Raw genomic sequence first — 27063 nt, 5'->3', positions numbered from 1 at the left:
CACTCTCATACCTACCATCTCCAGGCATCTGACCACTCTACTCACTGCTTCTGGCTGTGCAGGTGCAACCTGCCTAAGGTCTGGGACCAGGCTGAGCAATTATTCAGAGTTTTTTATGATATGATAATAATAGCTAGCACATATTGAGTGATTGCTATGCCCCAGGCTCTGTTCTAAGCACATTGCATAATCATTTAATTCTCACAACAGTTCTGTAAGGTAATCATCTTTGTTTCATAGATGAGGAAACTGAGACCTAGAGAGGTGAAGTAACATACCAGGGACACAGCCCGGAAGTCAGAGATCTGGCTGCAGAATCTCTACTCCAAGCCTCTCATCCAGAAAGACAGAGATGATTGAACCTTAGTAGCCTCAGTTTTATTCTGAGTTTGAAAGACGGTCCGAGGTCACAGGAAGGAATACATCCTCCTTTTTACTTATCTGTAACCCCCAATTTCGTCTCATCATCTTCACCTTATATAACCCTTACACACACCGCCGCCACCCCCCTCTCTGCAGCGAGTGCTTTTACCCTTTTCTGAATGACCATGGCTCCATGGTGAGTGGGCTGGAAAGTGTCCCAGGATTCCAGCAACTATGCCCTGATGAGCCACAGAGAAGCTTGGACTATAAACGAGACGCAAGTAGATGCATGCAGCCTGGAAGGGACAGAGCAAAAAACGTTGCTTTCCCTTCCACAACCAGTCTCTAAAGGGCTGAATGTTTCCTCCAAGATCTTCGGTGGGTGGGAAGTATCCTTTGACGGAAACTTACTTATGATGCTGAGAAATAGGGTGGTTTTCTAAGATTAGCGAATTTCTGTTGGAGCCACAGAGTGAACTCTACTGAGATCTGAGCTCATTAAATAGTGAGGACAAAGTAAAATGGAAGAACTTATCAAAAAACCTTTGAGACTTAGTTGTTTTAATTGAAAAGACATAAAATTAAATATTAAAGTTACCAGGAAGAACCTATGAACAGAGACATAACAAAAGATGCCAAGGCCTTCCACAGGGTGGCTACACAAAGCCCCAGAGTTCGCAGGACTTGAAAATCAACTGAGCACACATGTTCTTAAAGAACTCCACGGGGATTTAGAACATCTCTACCTATTTTCACACATGGTTAATTTCCATATCTGCTGTCAGGAAAAAGGGAAAGATACTTATAGTTATTGGAGCAAGGATTTGGACTGAAATATCTATGTGCTTTTTATTCGAGGGATAGAGGATTCTGGAATAGACATTACTGAGAGAGAGGGAAGATAGAGCCTTCTGTCTCGAAGTCTTTAGGAAGAGAAGATGCATCTTATAATTGAGGAGTTCATTTTGGAGATGAAATGATTGATTAACATTTTAATGAGCTATATCCATTCTGTGAAGATTTGTCTCTGAATGTGTTAATATGATTGTGACCCAAATGGCCAGAAGCAGCAAGTCAAAAAAAAAAGGGGGTGCCCCTCTCCCAAAAAGGCTTTCTTTAAAACTAAGATTTGACTTGCTCAAGTGAAAATAGTTATCCAACCGGCAACTTTAGGGAAAAAACAAGCAATGGGAGCTGGGTGAATATTTTTCCCTTCTGATCACAGCTCCCTCCTGGTAAGGACGGCAAGTCTGGGTGAACTTAGTATTCCTCCTTTATTTTCATTTTTAATAAAGGGAGGTTGCATTTGAGTATGAAATGTGTATTTTATTACAGTTCCACACAATTTTAAAATTTCAAAGTATAATAGTGAGGTAAAAGGTATTTATTGACACTGACCAAAACACATACAGATATTTCTGAAGAACCACCTGAAAGCATTTCCCGGTTTATTTTCTCACAGAGAGACCCGTATTACCCTGAAGGCAAGATGTACCGGTTTTCCTCTGTGGAAAAGCACATACAGGCAACAAGCTTCAAACAAGCTTCACCGGAGAGCAGTTTTTGTCCTTAACTAGCTGCAGCGCGGCGCTCCTTCCAGGGAGTGGAGGCCGCTGGCGCTCCCGGGGCCGGCGGGGACAGGCCAGCCACCAGGAGCACGGGCGTGCACTACTGAAGTTTCACGTTAGTAGCCAAGTTTACATCCAAACCGACTTGTTGCGGCTTTGCCTCTGGGCTGTGTTGAATGATGGATGATGCTGAACTGTGGCTTGAAAGCCGACAAGCCTTAGGACCAAGAAAGTGTATCTGAAAAACCTCTGGCCCAGGTCCTGAGTCCAGACTGTGTCCACAGCAGAGTGGCTGCCCGGTCAGGGCAGATGTCCAGACTGGACACCTTGGTTGCATGGTGACTGTAACAGATCACCACCAGGTGTGACCCCTTCGATGTCTGAGAGCACTGAAGTCACTCTCCTTAATTAGCTGCTGTGATGGCGAAAGTTTGCCCAACATGAATGTCACTCTTTCTGTCCGAACTGCTTCGTCAAGATTTTAAAGGACACTTTGAAAAGCAGATGATCCAGTAGAAAATATAACATGGAAACTTAGGGTCCTAACAACTTGGAAAATATTTTTGCTTACTTAAGTTAATTTCTCCTCCAGAAATCTGAAATTAGGTGTGGTAAGTGAATGATCATTACAAACAGCTGCTTTCAATAATTTAATTATTAGACTCATGCCCCCAAATGAACTTGCATGAAACGTTAAATATTACTCCTAAAGCAATGTGGACGCAGTCACACACACATCAGGAAAAGGAAAAAGAAATTTCTCCTGAAAACACCAGTGTTTTGTTTTGTTTGGAAACATAACAACACAGTTAGAGGTAAACAATATTTTCTTCTGCTCCATCTCCAGATTCCCCGTCTGGGCTGGTCACTCTCTGTAGACTGAGCTTTGCTTCTGCTATAAATGTCTGCAGCTGAGGGCCGTGTGGATTGGAGTCGCTAAGGGGTGGGTATTCAGTCTGAGAGATGTCCAAATCTGCAAAAGACAAGACAGCACAGGTCACAGAAGAGTCAGCTTGAGACCCACAAGGTAGGTGACACTCAGGCAGACCCCCCTAAGGCTGGGAAATGCCAAGGCCATAGAGCCAGCCGCAGAGAGAATGACAGAGTCCAGTGAGGAAGGAACAAAATGCATACCTAATGCCTTAATCAAAAATATTACAATGTTCGGTTATGTGTACAAATGTCTCCTATGGCTAAAGATAAACTTTACAAAATACTCCCAGGGAAACATCAAATGAATAAAGACGTCACCAGTTGTGGGCTGTTAGAACACTGGGACTGCTGAGAAAGGGGTGCCCAGTTAGTTTTAAAGGTGGTTCCACGTCTGAGAAATACAGTATCTCCCCTAGCTCTGTGCAATCAGCCGCATTTGCATCTGCACAGCATCCTCCCTCAGAATATCTCAAAGTCAAGAACTGACCTGAAGACTCATAATGTACCTGGAGTTTTACTGATGGGCAGTAAGGGGCCAGGAGAAAGGAGATGAAGGCTGGAGACCCTCCAGCCCCATCAGTATACAAATCTGTTAACACCACACGAATCATTTTGCAAGAGTAGCCAGGTTCCGGGGGGAAACCGTTCCAGTATCGACTGACTGGCTTTGTTTTTGTTTTTGTTTTTGTTTTCTGGTTACCTAGCAACAGCAGGGCATAGTCTGTTTTCTTCTTTTCTGGTAAAAACCTTCTAATACATGGTTTAAAGGGAAGGCAAAGGTGGCTTGTGATTTGGGGGAAAAGCAAGGTTCCTGCTGCAGACCACGTTCTCCACGTTGTTCCGTGGACCACCATCCCTGAAGCTTGGCTCTGTGGCAAAGTTACAAACAACCAGCTTCAGCTGGAGCAGGAAGCAGAGGACATGTGGATACCCAGGTGGGAAGATGGAGAGCCCTGAGGGCCACATGCTCTTTCTTTCAGTCATTAACAAGAGGCCATTATAATCCTGGCCACATTTTATTCAAAGCCTCTATCATTTAGATGGATACACAGAACAGCTGGCATGCTGATGACAAAAACACTTGTAACTCTGACCCTCCTGACAAGGCTCTTCAGTTATTAGGGAGGCAGGTAGCAAAGCCTGGCAGGAATGAAGAGCCCAAAGTCCTCACAAGGCTCCACCTTCAGGGATGTGGCTTCCCCACTATTCTTCCTTCCACCACTGCCTCCACAGGGAGTAGACACCAGTCACCGGGAGGGGCTGACCTGTGCCTCGCCTGAGAAGCTGAGAGGACCCTTGGAGGAAGAGAGAGTAGGGGGAGGGGGTGCTGCACTCCACAGCTTTGCTCAAAGGTTTAGGCCATCTCAGACACCTCAGATATCCATTGACACTGGGGTGATGATTCTCCTGACCCTCATTCCAAATCCTGTACCTCAAATACTGGGAACTCACTCTGATACTGGAAACATAACTCTGGAAGATGCCTCTAAGTACCACCACGTATAGAGTGTTCCAGGTCTTCTACAGTCATCGTCTCTCTAAGCCTCAAAACACTGTAACTCACAAAGTACAGGTTGGGAAACCGAGGCTCAGGCCAGTTACACTTTTGCCCATCACACAGCCAGGAAGGAGTCTAGGTTTGAACTCAGAGGGCCATTGCCATTTGCCCATCTGCTCAAGATTCTCATGATCCCCATTTCTCCTTGTGCTGGAAATGGCTTGACCATCTTTGCTGAATTAAGAGACCCTGGATGTTTAACAGTTATCTTCCTTCCTAAGGACCACATTTTAAAGAGTCACTTACAAAAAAGAGAGAGAAAAAGACATTCTGAGCTCCTCCCAACTGACATGGTAATTACTATAAAATTAGGAAACTCCCTCATTGAATCAGGTAAACCCCAAAACCCCCAGGCAATGATTTCACTATCGCGGTAAAATAAATCAACCTAGAATGTCCTCTGTCCTTTGCCTGTCTGTGGTTATCACACATTTTCACACTTTCAACTCCTTTTCCCAGGCATTAGAATAAAACCGTTCCACCTCTAAGAATAAATATTCCCAAACTACTACTGATGTTTAATATTATACAACCTGAAAAACAGAAGCACACCTCAAAATTTCCATCTAGCAGATACTAACGGATTGGAGAATAGTTCACCCAAGCCGCCAACCACAGTGCTGCCTCCTCGTCAGCAGAAGGTCCAACCAGGGCGCAAGAGACACTGCATGGAGGATGGACAAGCATCCATCGAATGCGGCGGCTGGGAGGTAACTGCTGGTGACAATGCCAGGCACAATGGAAGCCCTTAATCCATGTAAGTTTCCTTCCCCTGGGTATGAAACATGTAGCAAAGAATCCAAAACACTGGTGAGGCTAGGTGTTGGGGAAGCCCCCTTAATGGTTCCTAGCGAAGACTTGTTCAAAAAGCCGAAGAACCCGATACACAGCAGAAAGCATTCTCTTGTCTTAAACTGTAGGCTGTAGTTGAGGAGGACAGAGAACCAAGAATGAACATGGGGGGGGGGATTTTTAATTTATGTGTGAGTATAAGAGGATATAGAGAGAGGCTTCATCAGAACTTCTTCAAATAAGAATAAAAATATAGGAGAAAAATATCTCTTAGACCCAAAAGTGAAGGAACGGCTGAGGCTGAAACCCCAGATGTATTAATGGAGGTTGCTGTGGCTGCGTGTCACCTGGAGGGGAACTCAATTTCCTTCTCCGTGTTCCTTCTTGGTTTGTACCTGAACTATTTAGGCGAGGTCAGACTGTCTGGCTTTGAAATTAGAAACCGTCTTGTGATTTCTGATTTTATTGCTCCATTTCAACCCTGAAAGAACTCCAGCACAGCAATTGTGTATTTCTCAAGGTCACCCACCTTTTTCCACACTTTTTACCCTAGAGAGTATGACCATCGTAGAGAACACTCAACTGAAAACACATTTGTTCAAATAAAACCTCACTGATTCAGAAAGCAGAATTCTTGGGGAGTAAAATGAATCATCTACTTTTATTTGTGATCGAAATGGTTGTAAATTACTGGACATAAAAAGAGAATACTTCTTTTTTTAATAAGCAAAGAAATATTAATACAATCATAATTTGGTCAACTAAAAACCAAGTGCTATTATAAAGAAACAAAACTTCAGACTACAAAGAACCTTTTAATCCAGTGTCTCAACACAACTGTCCCTCTTAGTTGACATAAAAGAAATAATTTGATCCTTACCATCCCTCTGGAAACTTAACAGAATGAACATTATTGACCTTTAAACACGGACGAATGAGCAGAAACACATAAAAGCCTAGTTAAACCAAGTGGAGAAGCAGAATCTTGGTGCAGGGTTGTTTTTTTTTTTTTTCCTATTTAGCTGAACTTTTATTCACAGCCTAAAACTTCATCCTTCACAGGAAATCTCTTTAGATGCACTGTAGAGTCTAAGTCAGTCTTCTAACGAAGTTTCTAAAAATTCTAAGTGTCTGCATTTGTCTTGTGGACACGGGGCAGAGAATTCCCAGGCCACAGGCTGCATGGGGCACTGATACCCAGAGACAGCCCCCTAATCCCCCCATTTCTAGCCCTTCACTGCAACCTGATGGTTGAGATTTGCATTTATTGTTTTCACACTGTGCGCACCGGCTCTTGGAATTTCAAACAATCAGAGAAGAGGATGCGGGATCTGGGATGATACAACCACAGCGATCAGCTCCTGAAGGGCAGGAAGGAACATGGGCCCCCTCCATCCGCTCAGCATCATGGTCATGCTTTTGAGCCAATGGGACAATTGGTTACTTTCAAGACCAGACTGTAAACTCAAGGTATAAAATGCAACCATGTGTCATATGAAGAGTGAACAAAGTGTCCCCAAAAGTGAGATATGAATGAAATTTTTCAAACTGCAAGATAAAATGTAAACTTGGGCAAGTCATTTGCCCTCTCTGGGCTTCAGTTCATGAAGGATCCAACTGAAATCATCATTCAGGCCTCTTAAACTTCTTACACTGTAGGAGAATTTTTGCATCTGTGTTTTGGCTCAGTAATGCAGTAATGCACCAAATAATATTCTAGGGGTGCAAGAAACGGAAACATTTTTTTCAAGTGCTCTACGCCCAAGGAATGCAAATTTACTACCTTAGGTTGACTTTAAAAATAATGTTTTTAGGGTAATTTCCAGACATAGGTTCCACCCTTCTACTTTCTGTCTTTCCAAAAACATGTATTTGAGTTGAGCCCACCCAGTCCTTAAAGCACAGTATTTGGAAAGTTACTTAATTAGTGCAAATAACGGCCATGGTCAAATAATGGTCAAAATCTGAACTTGGTCTCCTCTTCTATGAACAGCAAACTTAAGAGTCATTTGTCGTAAAGAACAGAGGTGTCTAGAGTTTTACATATTTAACTCATCTAGTCTTTGCCTTCTTCTGGATTTTCTGGAATAGAAAAGCATTTTAAAGCCATGGTAATTTTTAAAGAAAAGCTTTGTTTCCATTTAAAAGCACCAGAAGAACTCCCATCATAAACATTAGCTGTCTAGGTCTGAACATTGTCCAGGTCTGAAAGCAGCTCAGCACTCCCCAACGGCCAGCAATGCAGAGCTACAGAAAGTACAGTGAGTCTACTGTTGGAATCACTGATGATGCCTTGTTCAGCCCTCCTCCTGTCTTATCCTATTCCATTCTCCCCAACAAACCTCACAAAACAGAGCTCCATGTCTCCTGGGTCTTGGCTCTGCTCTTCTTTATTTTAACGAAGTGTTCTGACTTAGACTTCTTGTTCCTGTATCCCTTGTGCATGTTCCTGAAATCAAACTTCACACTTTCCTAGAATAACACCACCTCCAAAGAAATTGTCATTAATGTTCCAAGTCTGCAAAATAACTTGTATGCCCTATTTAATGATTGATTCATGCTTATACTGTGAAACATTTACAAAATTGTTTCCTGATGGCATTACTGGCAATCACTGGTTTTTTTTCTCAGGAACTTTAATGCACAGCATTTTCCTTCTAATGGAAAACATTTATTGTACAAAGCTCAAGGTGTCCTCCGAGCAAAGGAAAATTGGTCTCTCTTGCTAATTTTGCTCAACTGCACTTCCCATTGTGAGCCACAAAGTGAGCCTCTGGCATAAAAACCAATCTGGAGTTGATATCTGAAGCCAACAATCTCAGTGTTATGATTCCCTTTATTACTCCTCATGTACCAATACTGCACCTGAAATAAAAGACCTGAAGTGTGCTCTGGGGCGGGGAGGGGTGTGTGTGCACGCACACACGCATGCGTGATGTACATGTGTACACTTGTAATGTAAGAAACCAAACTTACAGTTTTTTTTTTTAGGTTGTGACTGTTAGAGAAAATAAAGTTGGACTTTATATTCTTACTAGTAATTAACATATTGGAAATAATCTGTGTTGGTTACGTAGGTAATGATGACAAGGAACACAGCAATTGAAGCAATCAGTACAATGACGATATGATTATATTAACACAAGATGTGTTATGATCATTAGTCATTAATCAAACACAAGATGTGTTACGATACGCCAATTCTCTCTGGTGTCTGAACTCGGATTTGCTCTCACACTCTTTCTCCCCTGAAGAGTCCCGTGTTAAGGAGTCATGATCTCAGTATCAGCAAGCCCCACGGGAGGACGGGGCGAGTGCCACCACCTTCCTCTCTTCTTTGGGATGCATTTTGAAGTGTGTTTCTCTGAACAGGATACTACTAGGTATTGATGATAAAAGAATACCGTGGTCAAGCAAGTTGATGAAACTCTGGGTTAATCAAGTTTTTTTATTAGCAGATTCCTCAGAACTTTAACAGGCTCGCCTGCACTATAAACCTCTGAGAGGGAAAAACTCTATGCGGACAACCCCAGACTCGGGGAGATTTTTCTCACAGTGTACTTTGCAGTGTCATGTTCTATGCAACACACTCTGGGGAAGGGTGCACTAGCGATGCTCAATCTCTGGTAGACTTAGAAAGACAGACAGTAAATGACCAAGGTGCCAGAATAAATCAGGGGTGGGAAGCTGGAAATGGGTGAGGTTTTCCAAAGTCAGAAACTTTTAACCCTGTATATAATGTCTAGAGTGGACTTGGGTAATCACCATCAATAGCTGCTAACACCATTAGGAGAAAAGTTGATGGGGAACTTTTTGGAGGGAGGGGATTGAACCTAGGACCTCATGCATGCCAAGCACGTGCTCTACCACAGAGCTACACCCACCATCCCCCAAACTTTATAATGGATGAATCAAGCTGACAACATCTGAATCCATGGATCAATCTTAATATCACAAAAAGAGAAACAGATATGGCAAGCCTCCTGATGGGATGCACAGGAAAGATACAACATTAATATTATTTAGGAAATAGACAACCCTATCTATGAAGATTTTTCATGTCAAAAAATAAAGCCTGTATCTAGTCAAACATCAAATACCTATTCCCAAGTTGACAGGAAATACAGCCAGAGAAGATTATGTTAAATGACACCATATGGATGCAATCAGCAAAATCTAGAACGCAGAAAATTTTTCAAAAGAAAAATATAATTTTTTCAGAAAAAAATATCTTTTCAGCACATAAACAACCCAGTCTTTTCAAGATTTATAAATCTTTTGTAAGATTTTTTTTAAGGCAAGGGAACCTTAGATTAAAGGAGACTTTTAAGAGATACAAACAAATGCAATATATCAAATTATTTGGATCCCATTTTGAACAAACCAAGGGAAAATATTGAGACAATCAAAGAAATGCAAGTACTGACAGTATGATTTTAAGTAAAAATTGTTAAGGTATCCAAGGTATAAAAATGATACTGTGGTGATGTAAAAAAAAATAAAAAAGAGTGCGCATCTTTTAGAGAAAGATACTGGAGTATTTTTGGATGAAATGATGGGATGTTCTGGATCTGCTTTAAGAAAGCCTGACATGAGAGGAGAGAAGAAAAGGCACTGATGAACCAGGGTTGGCTGTGTGCTGGTAATCGTTAAAGCTGGGAGGTCATCAAATCATTCTCTCTACTTTTGTATATATGTTTAAAACATTCTATGATAAGTTTTTTAAAAGTCCATAGTCTTCCATATATTTGGAATATAAAATTCTAAAGGTTTCTCTATTATTCCAATAGCCAAGCTTTTGTATGTTTGATATAAACAGAACATTGCGGCAATAAATCAGATGCCTCTTCTGGACGCCGAGTGTGTTTATATCAAGTTTAATGTGACTGTATGACAAGTCATTGGCAAATGCTGTGTATGGGTTCGTGTCTATTTAGAAAGATACACAATTCAATGAACCTATTCCATAAAATAGATGAGGTTCATTTGAGTTTATAGCTATCCATAAAAATGATACAGATTCAGGTATGGTCTTTGCTTTTGCCTAGAAAGGCTAACATATCCTAAGTGAAATGTAATTCAGAAAAGATCTCATTTTATACCCTAGGTGTATTTGTCCTTGGCCAAAATGAATTGATAAGGTTCTTTTGGAATTTAGTTTCCTATTCTTTAGCCTTTTGAGTTTACATAAAGCTAAAAAGTGATTTTTTTTTTAAGAATTAGGAACTAAAAGTAGCACGTCTAGTCCAGCAACATCAAAGTCAACTTCAGTTCATAATAATAGTAGGTATCAATAGATACTGTCAAATGAACTAGTGAATACGTCATTCAAAAATTCTCTCTAATTAGAGTTGTGGGAATCGCCAATTTGAAATTCTTTTTTTTTTTTGTATATATATTTTTATTGAAGTATAGTCAGTTTACAATATTGTGTCAATTTCTGGTGTACAGCATAATGCTTCAGTTGTACATATAATATATTCGTTTTCATATTTTTTTCACCATAAGTTACTACAAGATATTGAATATAGTTCCCTGTGCTATACAGGATGTATGTGTTGTTTATCAGATTTTGTGAGAATTCTCCTGTATTTCGAAGCAAGAGACACTCTGCCAGAGTTCAGCAGGTGTTCTTTGCGATTCAGTAGGATTGTAGGTGTAATTCTCGATGTATTTGTGGGACAGGGCGAGCTGTGAGTCTCTCTACTCCGCCATCTTGGTACCTCCCCCTGAAATTCTTATGTTTAGAAAGTACCTTAAAATTTCATTTCTTGTCTTCTCAGCAGCCTCAAACTGAAAATGTAGTCAAGATAGAACTGCATGATAGGGCTTCTATCTTTAAGCCTATCGTTATTTGACCTTCAGTCAAACATTAAAGTCAATCTTCACACCAAGCCACAATGGCAGGTACAGCATGACTAGGAAGGAGAGCGCCTAGAACAAACATGGAGATAAACCTAACCTGAAAACAGAACACAAGAGAAACACAGGAAGCTGAAGAAAACATCACAAACCATAATATCTTCAAAGATATATTTAATAGACATTTCAGCCACCACACAAGATTCCACAAAGTAGGAGCGATAAGAGAATAAGGGAAATCTCTTAAAAATTAAATATATGTTGGCTGATTTAAAAAAAAAAAAATCAGTAGAATAGTAGGAGGTTAAGGACAAGAAAATCTCCCAGAAAGTAGAACAAAAACATGAAGAAATGGAAATAAAAGGAAAAAAAAAAAAAAAAACAGAAAAACCAGAGGATCCAAGGTGTCCAATTTATAACTGGAAACAGTTCTAGTGAAATAAAACTGAAAAGAAGCAATTTATTTTAAAGAAGAAAATATCTCAGGATGAAAGGAAACACATTTCTAGATTGAAAGAGACTAATGAATAATTAGTAAAAATGATTTTTAACAAAAGGCCACACTAAGGCATGTAATCGAATTCATCCAAGAAGGAGTAAACGGACAATTCTAAAGGTTTCCAAAAAGCAAGAGCAGGTCACAAACATAGGATTAAAATCAGAACAGCATCAGACGTCTCAACAGCAACGCAGGGAAGGGGAAGAATCAAACCCTTCAGAATTCTGAAGGAAAATAATTTTGACCTAGGATTCTAAGCCCAGATATGTTATAAAAAACCAAGTGTAAAAGTAGCAAAAATGAATACGTGAAATGAAAAAGACATTTTAACTAACTTGGGAAAAAATGTGCTTTCATTATACCTTTTCTTAGGAAAGTTCAGAGATATGCTCCATTAAGTAAAGGAAGATACCACAGAAGAGGAAGGATGGGGCTGAAGACACAGGACCCAACACAGGAGAGGCGTGAAGAGATGTCCCAGGAGACAGCCGCCCTGCAGGCCTGGATGCAACAAGGGCGTATTAGAACAAGAGGACAGAGGATTCTGAAAGGGATGTTTCCAGAAAGGAAAATGAAGCTGGTGGATTTTGGAATGTGTTGAGTATATGTAAAATAATATTGATCAATATTGTTGAGAGAAGTAGAGGAACTTGGGAAGAAAACACAGGAGGTGGGAAAAAAAATTGAGAATACTGAAAAAATAAGGCAGATGGTTAAAATTTCAGTAGGATAGAACAGAACAGTCAATAACATTATTTTTAGTAGCTTGTGTACATAGAGTTGATTTTTCTCCACCTTGAAAGAGCTCAGCTCTCACAAATGTCCTTTCCAATCTTAAAATATCCACATATAACTGTAAATATGATTCCTTGGAAAACTACTCAAAGTACAAAATATATTGAGCCCATTCAAAAAGAAGTAATGTGTCTGCATAATTAAGATTGGATACTTTTGAAATTCCAATAGACTGGCGTTAGAACAAACCTTTATGAACAGGCACTTCAGAGAAGAAAAAACCCAAAAAGCGAATAAATATAAATAACGTGCCAAAGCTCCCTGAAAGAATTGAAAAGAATTGAAAGAATGAGTTACCCATTCCATATCCACGATATCAGCAAACTCTAGAAGCCTAACAATAGTAGGTATCAGGGAGAATCTGGAGAAACTGGAACTCATATATTGCTGCTGAGAGTCACATGACAATTTTACAGAGAAATCAGTAGTACCCAGGGAAACCAAAGACATCCCTGCCACTTCTAGGTGTTTATAATCTAAATAAATTCTCATTGATGTGCACAAGGAAATGTGCATAAAAGGATGTTTACTGAGAATCATTTGTAATAGAAACAAATTTAGAAACATCCTAATTACTCATTAGTAGGATAATGAATATGCTGTTTGTTTACTAATTAAATAGTATACAGTAGTTTAAAAATTAACTGTTCTACATGTATGAATATGCATGTTGCATGAAAAAAATAAGTTGCAAATACACACACACACACACACAAATGTATGGGGGGGAGAGAGGGAAGGGCAGGCTAGTCTATAATATCACTACATTATATGTGTCCATAAACAATATATTTTTTTGTTGTTTTTCACTACCTATGTATGTATCCATCAATGATAAACAATGTATTTTTTGCTTGTTAAACAAAACAAACATATGATATATTGTTTACGGATACATAAATGTTTAAATGGCATAAAAACATACTACGGAAATGATATACACCAATTACAGGAAATTGATTAATTCTGAATAGGAAAGAAAGAGAAAGGTAAGGGGGAGGGATTTTATAGCTAATATTTCTTTAAAAAAAAAAAGGGCAGAGAGATCTCTGAAGCATATATGGTAAAAGGTTAACTTCCGTTAAATGCACGCCTGATAACGTATTTTATATGCTTTTTTGTAAGTTTGAAAATTTTCATAATTAAAACTTTTATGTTACAAATGCATTAAAATACACAGCAATAACTGCAACATGTGGTCTTTATTTGCATCCTGAGTCAAAAAAAAAAAAAACTAGAAAAAGGACACACGTGCTACAGTTATAAAACAACTGGAAATTTAAACACTGACTATATGTTGATATTATGGAATTTTTGGTAATTTTTTCCTAGGTGTGATAATAGTTTTAAAAAGAGAGCCTTATCTTTTAGAGACATATACTGAAATGTTATATATCAATAAATGTTTACATATGATTTTCAGAATTTGCTTCAAAATAATGCAGGGTGTGTGTGGTTGAGGGGACAGCTAGGAATCTAGAGGGAACGTTTCTGACGCTGAGCGATGGTACATGAGTGGCTCTCACACTCCTCTGCTTAATGTTGTACATGTTTGAAACTGTCCACACATTCAGGTAGGCAAGAAATACATCAAGCTCAAATTTTACATCAAAACAAATTAAGATGTCCCAACCTCACAGTCCCTGTTAAGAGGTAGGCATGGTTTTTTGAGATTTTCCTGAATTAAATGACATGTGGGTCTCCAGCTACAAGGACAGGGCAGTATTTTCATAGCATTGAATTCCTCTTAAGGATGTGAGAGACCAGGGACTTCTAAATACCATGGCAATAAAACTGGAAATGGCCTGCTGTGACCCTACCCACATTGAAAGAGTTATGCTTCTCATTTTGCTGAAAGAAGAATTGAATTCACTTCTCTGCCAGGTGAATAATGCAGGAAATCAAGCTAGGAATTTTAATGCTGCATTTACTTCTTACTGGTTCAGCAGAGGGAAAAGCAGCTGTTTAAATTCATCAGCATACAAGATCCAGTGTTTCTGTTTAAACCAGAAAAAGGCAAGCAATTAGCTCAAACACACCCAAGCTAATTAGTTCTACCTACTTCTTAATAATTATGTTATTACCAGACTTTAAAAAAAATGGCACTCAATTCTTTCAAGGTATACAAATGAGCGTATTTTTCTCTTGACCTACCACAAAATTGAGAACTCAAAATGATGCCTTTTTCTGTCCCAAGAAATTGGTATGTACGGTTTTCAGAACAGAGAATTTCTTCTTTTTAAAAACGAGAACCACTTTGTAATTCTTTGAAGTAGCATTTGCTAAGAAACCAAAGCCTGAAATATCTTTTCTGACTGCAGCCTCAAATTTATGTCACTCAAAAATGATTCTAATTTTAAAAGTACAACATAATATATAGAAAACTGTTTTTGTTCAGTGGAGATTTTCACACACTTAGCATTCTTTCCATATTTATGTTTGCTATCATAGTAAAGATGACTATATTACATTTCTGGAAATTAAACTTAAATATTTTCAGAAATTGTACCATAAGAGAAGGAGGCCGTTTGCAGAAGAGAGACAAAATTAGGACTTTAAATTACCGAAACAGCAATCAAGAGAGAACATACATCACAAGAGAAACCACTTCTCCCCTTGGAGGTCTCCCTTCCTGCAGGTGAACTTCAATTGTCTTATGCATACAAGCATCACATGCAGCCACTCTAAATGTTAATATTTGTGCTTCCTGACAGGTTGGTGACCTGTAACCAACACTGGAGCCCAACGAAAGCTAATTTCCTTTTAATTATCTGCCTGGTGACACAAATCCCCAAGTTAGCATATATCCTCCTCGTTTTAGACAGATCTCGTCCTTCTGTAAACAACTCTTCTTAAGAAGGAGCCATAGTATTACCATATAATTTAACTTCTCTTTAGTTGAATCAGCCACCAAGAGCAAAGAACAAGTAGCCTCAGCTACTCGACTAGTGACCAGTAGCCCCAGCTCCTTCCAGGCCACGAGGGCCTAAGCACACTGCCCTCCGAAAGCCTATTACATCACAGAATAGGAAGGTGCCACCACAGACAACTACAAAGAAGGCAGGATAACCTGCCCAACCACGAATGCACACCGTCCACAGGTGGACACCACTTCGGAGAGAGTGTTTCCATACAGAGTGGCCAAGACAGGCTTCAGAGCACAGAAAGAATCTGAATGGAGCCTGGCTGGCCAGAATGTCAACAGGGAGAGGTGGCCTTGTGTGGCGGTGGCCCAGGTGGAGTTCCCCACTACTGCGAAGGGGAGAAAACACTAGATGCTGTCAGCAAAGGGAATGTCGGGTTCTGGAGGAAATACAAGTTTGTGCACATCAAGAAGAGGGGTGGACGTGTGTTGGAAGAGTAGGTCGTGGAGCATCTTGAATGGGAACATTGGGAGATTTAACTTTAGGAGGTAAGCCTGGCAGCTACTGGTGGTCAGGACCCTTCTATGGTCCCTTGTTGTCTATATACTTGGCTTCACCTACACATGTAGGTCCAAGGGCAGGGGCAGAAGGGAGCTGTTTTTCCCCGTTTTTTTTTTTTCTGCTTGGAAAGAGTCCACATTTAGCCAGTCAAGTTTCCATCCCTTTGATGGACAAAGCATTAATTTTTTTTTCCAGTTAGTAGAGGGTGTGTTGGAATGAAAACTGTTCTGAGCTTCTTGTCCATTCATTCTTCAACAAACACTGAGGGCCTAGTATGCGCCCTGCACTGGGTTGGACGCCAGGGAAACCGAGTTGAACATGATCTCGTCTCAGCACCCAGGAAGTTTACCGTCTGTACAGGCACTTTGAAAACTGTTTCAGTTTCTTAAAAGTTAAATAGGCATCTATTCCAGGAGGAATTCTATTCCTAGGTATTTAGCCATGAGAAACAAAAACATAATTCACAAAAAGTCCTGGACAAGAATGTCTATAGCAGCTTTATTCCTAAGAGCCAAAGACTAGAAATAAGCCAGGTGTCCATCCACAGAAGACTGGGAAGTAACTGGGGTAAATTCATCAACGCAAGATTCCTCAGTCATGAAAGGGGACCAACTATAGATTCATGCCACAGTGTGGAGGCATCTCAAAAACAGTATGCAGAGCAAGAAAACCTGGGCACATCAAGGTACACTGTATCTGATTCCATTCCAACCTAGAATAAGCAAAATTAACCTGTGGTGATGGAGAGTAGATGGGTAATAGGGAAAACAAGTGACAAAATATGGTGGAAAGTAATGCAAGGAGCTACTGGACACTGTAAAATCACAAGGAGAGCTCGTAACCCAGATCGGGAGGGTCTGCATAAGCACCTGGAAGAAGTGACGCTGGAGTCAAGTCTTGAAAGATAGGTAAGAGTTAACCAGGTTGGGAATAAAGGGCAGAGGAGAAGAGATTCCTGACAGGGGAAACAGATGAACGGAAGGCGGCGCGGGGGGGGGGGGGGCGGGGGCGGGGAGCAGAGGGGCTGCTTTCACATAAGTGAAGGAACCTCACGTGGCTGGACCACAGGGGGAGAAAGGCCGGAGCAGCACGAGTGGAGGCTGTGAGATTAGAGGCCAGATCAGGCCTCCAAGCCCAAGCACATCAGCTCCTGTGCTTCTTCAGCGATGACTGACTTCAGCACACGGTGCACTTGAATAAGCCCAAGAAAGGTCTCCAAAAAAAGCCCTAAGAGGACTGGACATGAACCCTTGTCCACAGGCCCCAGTGCTGGCCTGGGGCTAAGCAAAGCTCTATCATAAACTTATTGTGTTGGATTTGGTTTTCAAAAGACAACCCACGTGGTAAATCATGTTGGGATATGTATGTCATTTGGATTTCAATTGTTCCTACAGGAGGAAAAAATACATTTGAAGGGTGTGCCACACACAATGAGCTTCTTTCAACACCCACTCACAGCAGTGGTTTTTTTCCAGTGTATTTTAAGGAATAGAAGCCCTGCAAGATTCTGGGCTGCAGAAGAGGATGCTGTGGTTAAATCGGTTTGGGAAGTGCCACGTTCGGAGGTTCACAGTACACAGGAGCACAATGGAAGTTTTGAAGAAGCTGTGTAGTCCCCAAACCACCATTTCCCAATAACATCTGACTATGGGAACTTTCTGTCATGTGCTGCGGAACATTTTTTGAGAAGTGTCTATTTAGATAATACTCAAATGAGACATAATACATCCTTCAGGTCCCAGAGCAACCATTTTGGAAGCAACCCAGAGGCTCAAGTGACCGAATGCACTTCCTGACGATTGACTCCTTTCTTAACACAAGATGTAACAGTAACAGTGACAACAACTGTGTCTACCGAGCGCTTCCAAAGGTTTCAGAATTTTACATTTTGTCTTGTAAAATCCTCATACTACCTACAAAGTAGACACTCTCAGAAGTCCAATTTTATAGATGAGGAAACCGAGACACCGCAAGTTTAAACACTCACTTAAATGTTCACAGGCAGTAAATGACAGAGGCAGGAATCTGAACCCAGGAGCAATTCCCAGGCCTTCGAGCTCAACCCCCGTGCCCGGCAGCCATCTCCACTGTCCCAGCATAACCAAGTGCATTCACGTGTTCATGCGTTCATCGGTGAATCCATTCATTTATTCATTCATTCAAATCCCTCCCTTAGAAGTAAAGCACCAGGAAATGCACTTACAGTTCATGACGCTGGAAAAGCATCATTTTAGTCTTTTTGCTGAAATTTGGTTTAGGAGAGGGAAGAAAGTAGATTCTTTTCACCTTTAAATGACAGGGAAATACTGCATTGATTACTTTCCTCACAAGAACATCTATCTCGCCTTGATCATTTTGGTCAAAAATGACATTGTTAGACATGTTTCCACCCTCGTGTTTTGTTGTTTTTTTTTCTGGGTCAGTGTTGAATCAGTCATTCAATCAAGCCTATCATGAAATACATTTTCTGAAAATTTCCCAAACTGCACATCCTCAAAGTTAGCCAAGAGTCTAAAAAAACAAAATAATCATCTCTAAACTATATCTACCATATCTACATATCAAAATTTCTTTATCCTTATTTGAAGAGGAAATATTTTAATTTGTTAAAACTCTTCCACATTCTTACCAGAAGCAGTAACTTCTTTGAGTAGGATCACTTTAACGTGAGTTTTCCCAGTACTTTGTTAGCTTCCAGGCTCACACAGTGAAGATTTAGGCTTTTGTCCCCACGTTCATTAAGGTAATCAATTCACACCCAGCTCAGAGCCAAGGGAGCCCATGAAAGACAAACGTAGTACCTGATCCTTCCTGATGCTTTACCTCAGGCTGCTTGTTCAGTGCATAAAATAACTAAAACTTAAAAAAAAATCTTCGCAGGTAGTTGAGTGGATACCCTTAAAGGCGGCCAAACACGTCCCCCCCCCCCGCCCTTGCCGTGTTGCCGCTCCTTACAAAGGGGAGGGGGCCCAGCCCACAGTCCTCAGGGGGTAACCGCACTATCTCACACCGGAGCCCAAAGGCAAAACACGCCCTCACCACTACGTGCTGACTAACAGACCATCACACTTTGGCCCAAGCGTTCACTGTCTTCTTCCAGTTTCTGTGCCAGTGAAAAGTAGTTTGCATATGCGAAACTGTTTGAGTATATTTTAGAGCTCATGCTAAACAGAAGAATGAAGCATCCAAAAATACAGGATGAGCTCTGCTTTGGGTATCATCTATCATGCCAACCTGGATAAATTCACAAGGAATTAAAACCAGGACAGCTTTTTTCGGTAGGAATAAATCCATCAAGAGTCAGAAGTGTAACCTACTCACTGGAAGTAACAACACAGCTCTGAAAACCTTTAGTTTCTTAAAAGGTACAATCTTAATCAGATGGAATATACATTTAAGCTTCTATATTTGTTATAAGAACATCCTCAAAACAGAACCATATGGAAACAAGTATAGAAAACACAATCTACACATATCCAAGAGTTTAGGCTTATATAATTTTAAGAATATTTAATACCTCCATATTTACTATGCTAAAATAAGAAAAAGAAATCCAGCAGAGCTGAACAGTTAACTGCAAGGGTACATCTGAGATGACAAGAATACAAACCTAAGATCCTAAACACACAGATTCTAGAAGCGTTTGGCAAAGCCAAGTACGTGAAGCCTCTTCCTCCTTGACTTCTAGTATCACACCATCCCATCTTCTGCCATCTGCCTCTAGCAAATGTCAGTGCCAGGATGGAAACACGCTTCCTTTCTGAATCATTCCTACAAAGACTCCCCCAAATAAGGCTGACTGCACTTCAGCACGATTGCCCTGAATTCAGGGGGAAAAAAACCAAAACCATGGTAATTGTTTCAGTAATTCCGAAGAATCCAGAAGCCCTCCCACCTAGATGACTGGTATCTAAACTGAATGAGATAAACACTCACAGACTCCTATATGACAGCCCAAACCATCTTTGAGAAAGAGAAACATCAAAGCTCAGAACGTACAAGAAAGGACTGAGGCTTCCAAGGACACATTAGAAAACAGAATATTAAAATCACCTGCTCCTTTGGAGTTTTGCATGGAGTGGTCTCTGAGCATGCAACTCGTGTTTTTTGTTGCTGGTGGGTTTATGAGACGCAGAGCACAGGGCCTTTATTGCAGTGTTACAACGTTCTGTATGATTAATTGATTGCAAATCACCACACAGGGTGCCAAGATCAGTGGTAGGAAGCAGGTCATTAAATAAAATGAAAACTCTGCCAATGTTTTGCTTGTAAATGTTTCTTCCAAAGCCTTACAACGGCCCCAGTCCCTACAAAATGACCTCAATTCACCTGGGAAGTAAAATCTCCTGTATTCTTGGCAGATGAGCCAAATATTCTATATTTAATCCAAACCTCCAGTATGTTATGTTTTGGGGGTTGGGGGGGGGGAGAGCTGTCATGTAATGAAATTTGCACAAAGAGCTATGGAAAAGAACTACCATGAAAATAATTAAATTTTGCACAGTCTTAGCGTGAAACTGTTCAGTAAAAGGCTCAAAGTCCTCTCCTGCATAACTTGGAACCTTGTAAGACTACATTTTTCCTTAGGTAAAACTTCAAACCAAGCTTTAACATTTCAACTTAAATTGAATTAATGTCTCATCCAGAAGGAGAATGGATATCTTGGTCCCGCATCCAGGGAAACTCCACAGTGATTTATCGTGGCAAATTAACATCTCTACAGATCAAAACTCAGGCCCCGGCTTAATTATTATCTGGCTCGACGTCTGAGCAGAACAACAGGACAAGACTTCTCCCCTCAACCAGCTGTTTCTGGGTACTGACCTGCTGAGAACACACAGGTGCCTTTCAGTCAGTCTGTCGGTCTAGGGTAAAGCAAAGGGAAGTATTTCTTAAGATGCCACCGCCCTTAATTTTAAGATTGCTGTAATAAATATGTGATCTTTCAGGCAATATTTGAAGGCTGACAAGTAGAAGGTGGTGCCAGGGAAACTGGTCCACATTCTAGGAGTGCACTTAGCTACACAGATACTAATTGTCTTGCCTGGGGAGATACACTGGGCTGTTAAACAGGATTTAGCAGAAGAAAAAGCATTTATGAAAGTGTTTCATTGATGCTGAACTAGCTGCCCGTGTTTAATTCACTGGTGTTCGAGCTACTTTACAGTTCAGAAAGAAATACCCCAGCGAATAGCTAGGCTAACTAACTGTTATTGATGTAACAATTAAATGCTACGTTGTTTATGTGCTGTCTTCCTAACTCATTTCTACTTGTTGGGAATAAATTAAAGCATTTTATGGAGAATGTGTTTTAACTTTTGGATTTTTCAGTGACTACCCAGGGCCATTGGTGGCTATATGTACAATGTTCTGAAGGGGAAAGTAACTCATAAAAAGATGCTCTCTAGAGTTGAACAAACTGGTAAACAGGACTGTACACCAGAAAACAAATTTATTTTGACATTAATGAGAAAGGAAAGTTGGTAATTGTTAAAGTATGCTACCTGGAATCCAGGAAGGTCCTCAAGGCAAACAATCTTGTAACAACCTTATAGTTACCCTGACATTTTAAGGATGCCATCTAACATATACTCAATTTAGGAAAGTTTTGAAACTCACCTGATCCAGGTAGCTAGCCTGTGTGTCTTAACCCCACAGGTCTGCTGCTTTTCCTCAACCTCTTTCAATGCCTCAGTCGAGTCAGGCTGTGTGGCTCAAGCTCACAGTTGCTTTCATTCCTGCTAAAGAGTGTAGACCTTGCCTCCTTCATTCATGGCGTAATTATTTATCAGATGTTCATTATATGCCAAACACTGTGCTTGGTGCGTGTGTGAGAGCGATTAACAAAGGAGATACCTGGAGTTCCCCACCCCCTTGAAGCTTATTCTGCAGAAGGACAGGGAGACGTAACGTACATTATTACACATGTAATTGATTCAAATTATGAGAAGTGCTAAGAAGAGGTGCTTCCGGGTGATTCTGAGCCTTGATTTTTATCAGTTTATCCAGGACCAACAAGGACAAATCAATTCAGGATAACTGAACTCAAAAAGAGATGAAGGTCATAAACCAGAACACAATTTTTACATTTAAAGTGAGAAATGGTTTAAACCAAAATCCTCCTCTTGGGTGTCCTCAACATTTTCTATCTGGTAGGAAAGCCTATTCAGGGAACTCCAGTATTATTTGAAGTTTCCCTGAGGATATGTTGATATAATGCAAGCATTCTGTAGATGTGGAAGCTCTACACGCCACATTGAGGTGTTTAGTCTTTTTTAAAAAGATTTTATTGTGTATTTTTTAAAATTCTTTTTTACTTTTTATTTATTTAATTGGGGGGGATTAGGTTTACTTATCTATTTATTTTTAGAGGAGGTACTGGGGACTGAACCCAGGACCTTGTATATGTCAAGCATGCTCTCTACCACTTGAACTATGTCCTCCCTCCGAGATATCCGGTCTTGTTGCCAGAATATTTCTTACATTTGGTCCTGAAAGCATGGCTGACTGATGCAACCTCTTCCTCTACAGAGAGCAACAAGGGGAAGCAAAAAGCTGTGCTTCCAGGACGTCCCCGCAGGACAGTGCTAGTGATACACTAGCAAACGCCTCCACTTGGAGCAGTAGGGAAAAGAAGCTAACCCTTTATATCCTAATGTATTTCCATTCTGAGTAAAAAAAAATTCTGCAATTTATGGGTTTTTAAAACATTGTATTTTAAACTATTAGCTTCCTACTGACATTTAGGGGACACTTTCACTTCTACCAGCATGCTACCTTGGAATCACAATTACAATGAATTCTTTCCAGCAGGAAGGGATGAAGCTGAAGTTCACTGGATCCCAGAACATGTGTGGCTTTCTTTTTCTTTTTCTTTTTTTTCCTTTTTAGAGCTTAGGAATCACGCAGCCGAGTTAGCTTTTGAACTGAGGATCTCTAACATCAAGCCCAGCACTCCAGGCTGGCAGGGCGAGAACAGACAACAGGATGGCCGCTTTGGAATCACCAAAGGAGAATGTCAGATAAACAAATCTGCAGGCCCAGCCCAGTCCTACCAAATCAGAATTCCTGAACAGAGGAATTCATACTTTGACTGCCTTCTCCCAGAAACCTGATGCACAGCCAGCTACATTGCCCATGGTTCCAGCAGCCAATCCCACCCCTGGCATCTTACTTCTCATCAGCCTCATAGTTAGAAGGTGACCCTTATAACCCATCACAGGATTTGGGTAGCTGGAGATGGGGGGTGAATTTCTCTGTGTTTTAAGCCACTAGCCTTAACTCCATCCACTATACTCAACTCCATTTTTCTAAATTCATCTTTTCACAGAGACTGAATGAATAAAAAGTTAAAAAGAAAAGTGTCTTATCAAAAAACAGAGACAGCAACCACCGTCTCACAAGAGTGTTGTAAAGAACAAATGATACCATTAACTTAAATATGTTTCTCAACGGCATGAAGTGCTGGTAACATTACATGATTAATTCCTCCCAAGGTGAACTAATTGGGATGAAACTTCCAAGCCAGGAGGACTATAACCTCCTCAATTTAAGTGAAGAAGAAAAATCAGTTAGACTATCTGTTTTCACAAATAAAATTTTACTGGAACACAGCTAATCTCCTTCCTGACGTATTGTCTATGGTTTCTTTTGAGCTACAATGGAGACAAAGACCTGAGGGACTGAAAAGACGAAGGTATTCACTATAATCCTTTAAGGAAAAATTTGCTACCCACTGAAACAGACGGTCATATTCTCCTTAGCTGAGCACTCTACATCTTAAGCAAGCCCTAGAAATGGAATCATCGTGGTTAGATGGACACAGGGGTGAGTGAGGAGAGAGTCCCCAGATCCTGCTTTGTAGATGTGATGCTGTCTCTGCCGGTCTTGGATCATTGTCCCAGGAGTCACTGAGAGTGAAAGGAGCATGACTTATCCTGCAGGGATTTTGGTACCTACATGGTTACAATCTTCCTTTCCAAACCCAACCCTTAATCCCTTCGAGAATAAAGCCACACTGCACTAGAGAGGTCAAATATGTAACGCATAGATGACAGGTGTGTACGTACATGCTTGTATACACGTACATGCATGTAGAGTTTTTTTTCATATTTTAAGTTCAGGATGACCCAAGGTCAGGCCTATCCTCTGGAATCCTTCGTACTGATACACTCTCGCTCCAGCAACTTGTTCAAACCAAACTGGAACCGAGGCGGGGATGCAAAGGCAGCCACACGGCTGGCTGGCTGCCTCTGAATCCACCCACCTGCTGGCTGTGCTCTCCCATGTGTACTGGGCTCTGTGCGCCCAGGCAGGATGGCCCTGGCCCAGTTGGCTTACAGCCAACCTGCCCCCAGAGAACGATGCCATCAGGAAGCTGGCAGGCAGCACCGTGGCTCACCAGGCTCTGCAAACAAATGGCATGTTTCCCTTTCCTGGTACAAAATCTGCAAAAGGTGAAAGTCAATCATCCACACTTGTCAGTGAGAAAGATTAGAATGAAGTCTTTGAGCCCAATTATTTACTCTCTTGTCATGACGTCAGTTACTGAGAGCAAGCAGTACTGCAGTTTCCTTTAAAATGTTAACCAAAGTGACAGCCAAGATTCTAGAAGAAAAGATAAAGAGCTGATCAGTGATTTCCCAATTGTGATTACAGATCTATCTGGATAATAATTTGATGTCACAGTGAATATTCTCAGCCTCTCAGCTATGGCTTTACTTAAGCAATCCAAAACAAAGGCAGCTAACATTCCTACCAATCACAGAGAGAGTTCAAAATTCCCAAAGCTCCTTAATTAAGGTCTAGGTTTGGAAAAATGGCCTAATGAATCTATAGGCAGTATTTTCTGCCCTAATTTCTGTGTTGACACAGGCTTGATAGCAGATACCTATATCTATAAATATAAAGAATATAGATATTTATCATAATTTTACTGTCATGAATTTTTAAACAAAATTTAGTTCACTTCCCTAAGCAAGTTTTTTTTAAAAAGTTCACACTGTAGTTAAATTATAGCTCAACTTCGGTACAGTTTTTTTTTTTAATTAAAGCTTTCATGGCACCTAAAAATAGCAATGAGGAGAAAAATCATTTTTCTTTGTTAAAGGCTGAATTGTGTTCCCCCCAAAATTCATATTTTGAAGTCCTAATCTCCATTACCTCAAAACATATTTGGAGAGCCTTCAAAGAGGTAATTAAGCGAGGTCATTAAGGTGGGTCCTAACCCAATATGGCAACTGTCCTTTAAGAAGATGAAATTAGGACTAAGATTTGGACAGAAGGAAGACCATGTGAAGACAGGGAGAAGACAGCCCTCTGTAAGCCACGAAGAGAGGCTTCAGAAGAGCCAGCTCTGCCAACACCTTGATCTTGGACTTCCAGCCTCCAGAGCTGTGAGCTTCCTGTTGTTCAAGGCCCCCCGCCCCCCCCCCCCGTCTGCAGTGCTTCGTTATGGCCGCCCTAGCCATCTTATACATCCACCTTTTCAAATGCTCCTTTGTCACTGAAGTTTATATAGTATCTAATGCCAGTTTCAGTTTTATGGGAAATTGCCTGTAGGTCTTTGGCAAAGCTTCTTTCCACACAGATTACACAAATAAGGTGCCCATTTCTGAATTATAAAATATTTTTAAAATATTAGAAATTATCACATACTCACATCTTAAAGACTATTACTTAGATACTAACTACAGCATGGCTTTTTACTTGGAAACTTTCTATCATATTTCCATATGCAAAAGACATGTCACTGGAAGTTTAACACAGCTGTCTGTATTTTTAGAAAAGAAGAAACAACGCTGCCAAGATAAAATATTCTGAATACAATGCTTCGAATTTTGAAAATATTTTGATGGGCACCAAACTCCAACATGTAGTGAAAAGAAATACCCTTTTGGAATCCAAACTTACTCAAGTTATTCTTTTTTTTTTTCCAATGTCAACTACATGACTAACGCATACATTTGGTTCTTGATTTAAATTTTATCATAGGCATTATGGCAAAACCATGATGCTTTAACTACATTGAAGAGGAGCTTTTTAGGTAACCTGCAAATATTGAGGCACAGACAAAAGTATAACTGAAAAGGGAAACTAAGAAGATTTCAGATTAATTAGCATACCATATTTTCTCTGTTGATCAATGAAAAGCCAAATAGCATAAACTAACAGTGACACTAAATAAGTAGTTCTAGAATTCTAAAAGCTAGGTGAGGAACAAAGGCACACAAAAAAGTGTTTTCTGTTGGTTTTGCCTTTAAGAAGAGTAATATACAGTTGAGCAATTCTTGGAGCCAATTATATAGCATTTGTCCTACAGGGACTATATTGTTTAAAGAACTTCAAATTTTCTGTAGTCTTGGCTGGTGTCCCTCAGAGGCGTTCTGGTTAAGTTCTTAAATCAACCATCCCCTCCACTATAAATAAAATCAAATACCAATTTGGATTTAATGTTCAGACATTAAGAATTTTGTTCACAAGACAACTTCCAAAACTGGAAAGTAAAGTTCTTTCTAAAGTATTACCTTAAAAAACATTTACAAGTAGCATGGGGCTATTATATGGACAATATTTGAGAAACAAATGATCCTTAAGAAAAGGTGTCTTATGGGAAAAAAAAGTGAAGCTAAAGGGTATTTATGATATCTGAAGATGTTCAGAACGCATGCAAGCACTGGCCACCACAGTCCAAATGATTTGGAAATATTTTCTAAATGGTAATATTAACAAAAGAAGGAAGGGAAGAAAACAACAACAAAGAACTGGCCATTGGTCATGAATATCCTGCTGGCATTACAATAGGATTTATTCTGGTTCTACTCCAGCTTCTCTTAGAGGACAATTTTAAACAGCTTTTTAGAAATGAACAACGTACAGTGTAACGGTTCAGAGCCTGGGCTCCGTAACCAGTCTTCCCTGTTCTACCTCCGGCTTTGCTATTTACTAGCTGTGTGGCCTTGGACAAGTCACTGAACTTCTCTGTGCCTCAGCTACCCCTCTCAAATGGAGACAAGAACAGAATGATCTCAGTGGAATGTTGTGAGTACTAAATGGGCTTCTCTATGTTAAACCTTAGCACAGTGCTTGAAATTTGGCAAGTGTCATACAACTGTTGGTGGCAGTGGTGGTGACAGAGCAATTCAAACACCAATTTCACCCAGAACACAAAGAGCCCAGTAACATGTCTGATGAGGTTGGCTTGAACAAACTAAACTGACAATTCCAAGCTGGGAGACAGCTAAACACATTCGAGAATTTTATTTACAT

The 27063-nt window shown here is 40.3% G+C and overlaps 1 protein-coding gene across 8 annotated transcripts in view; it reads right to left on the bottom strand.

Annotated features, from left to right (window-relative positions):
• Positions 1 to 1668: 1668 nt before the first annotated feature.
• The window catches only part of ARHGEF28 (Rho guanine nucleotide exchange factor 28), a 276813-nt gene continuing 251418 nt past the window's right edge, over positions 1669 to 27063 (bottom strand). For all 8 annotated transcript variants that reach the window (XM_032474203.1, XM_032474193.1, XM_032474196.1 and 5 more), the window contains one exon: positions 1669 to 2904. In XM_032474203.1, coding sequence (XP_032330094.1) covers positions 2741 to 2904 — 164 coding nt within the window. In that variant the 3' untranslated portion in view covers positions 1669 to 2740. The remainder of the gene's footprint in view (positions 2905 to 27063) is intronic.

This window comes from Camelus ferus, chromosome 3 (assembly GCF_009834535.1).
Source record: "Camelus ferus isolate YT-003-E chromosome 3, BCGSAC_Cfer_1.0, whole genome shotgun sequence".
Lineage (NCBI taxonomy): Eukaryota > Metazoa > Chordata > Mammalia > Artiodactyla > Camelidae > Camelus > Camelus ferus.
Note: the sequence above shows the minus strand (reverse complement) of the source record. Positions and strands in the feature narration are given on the sequence as shown.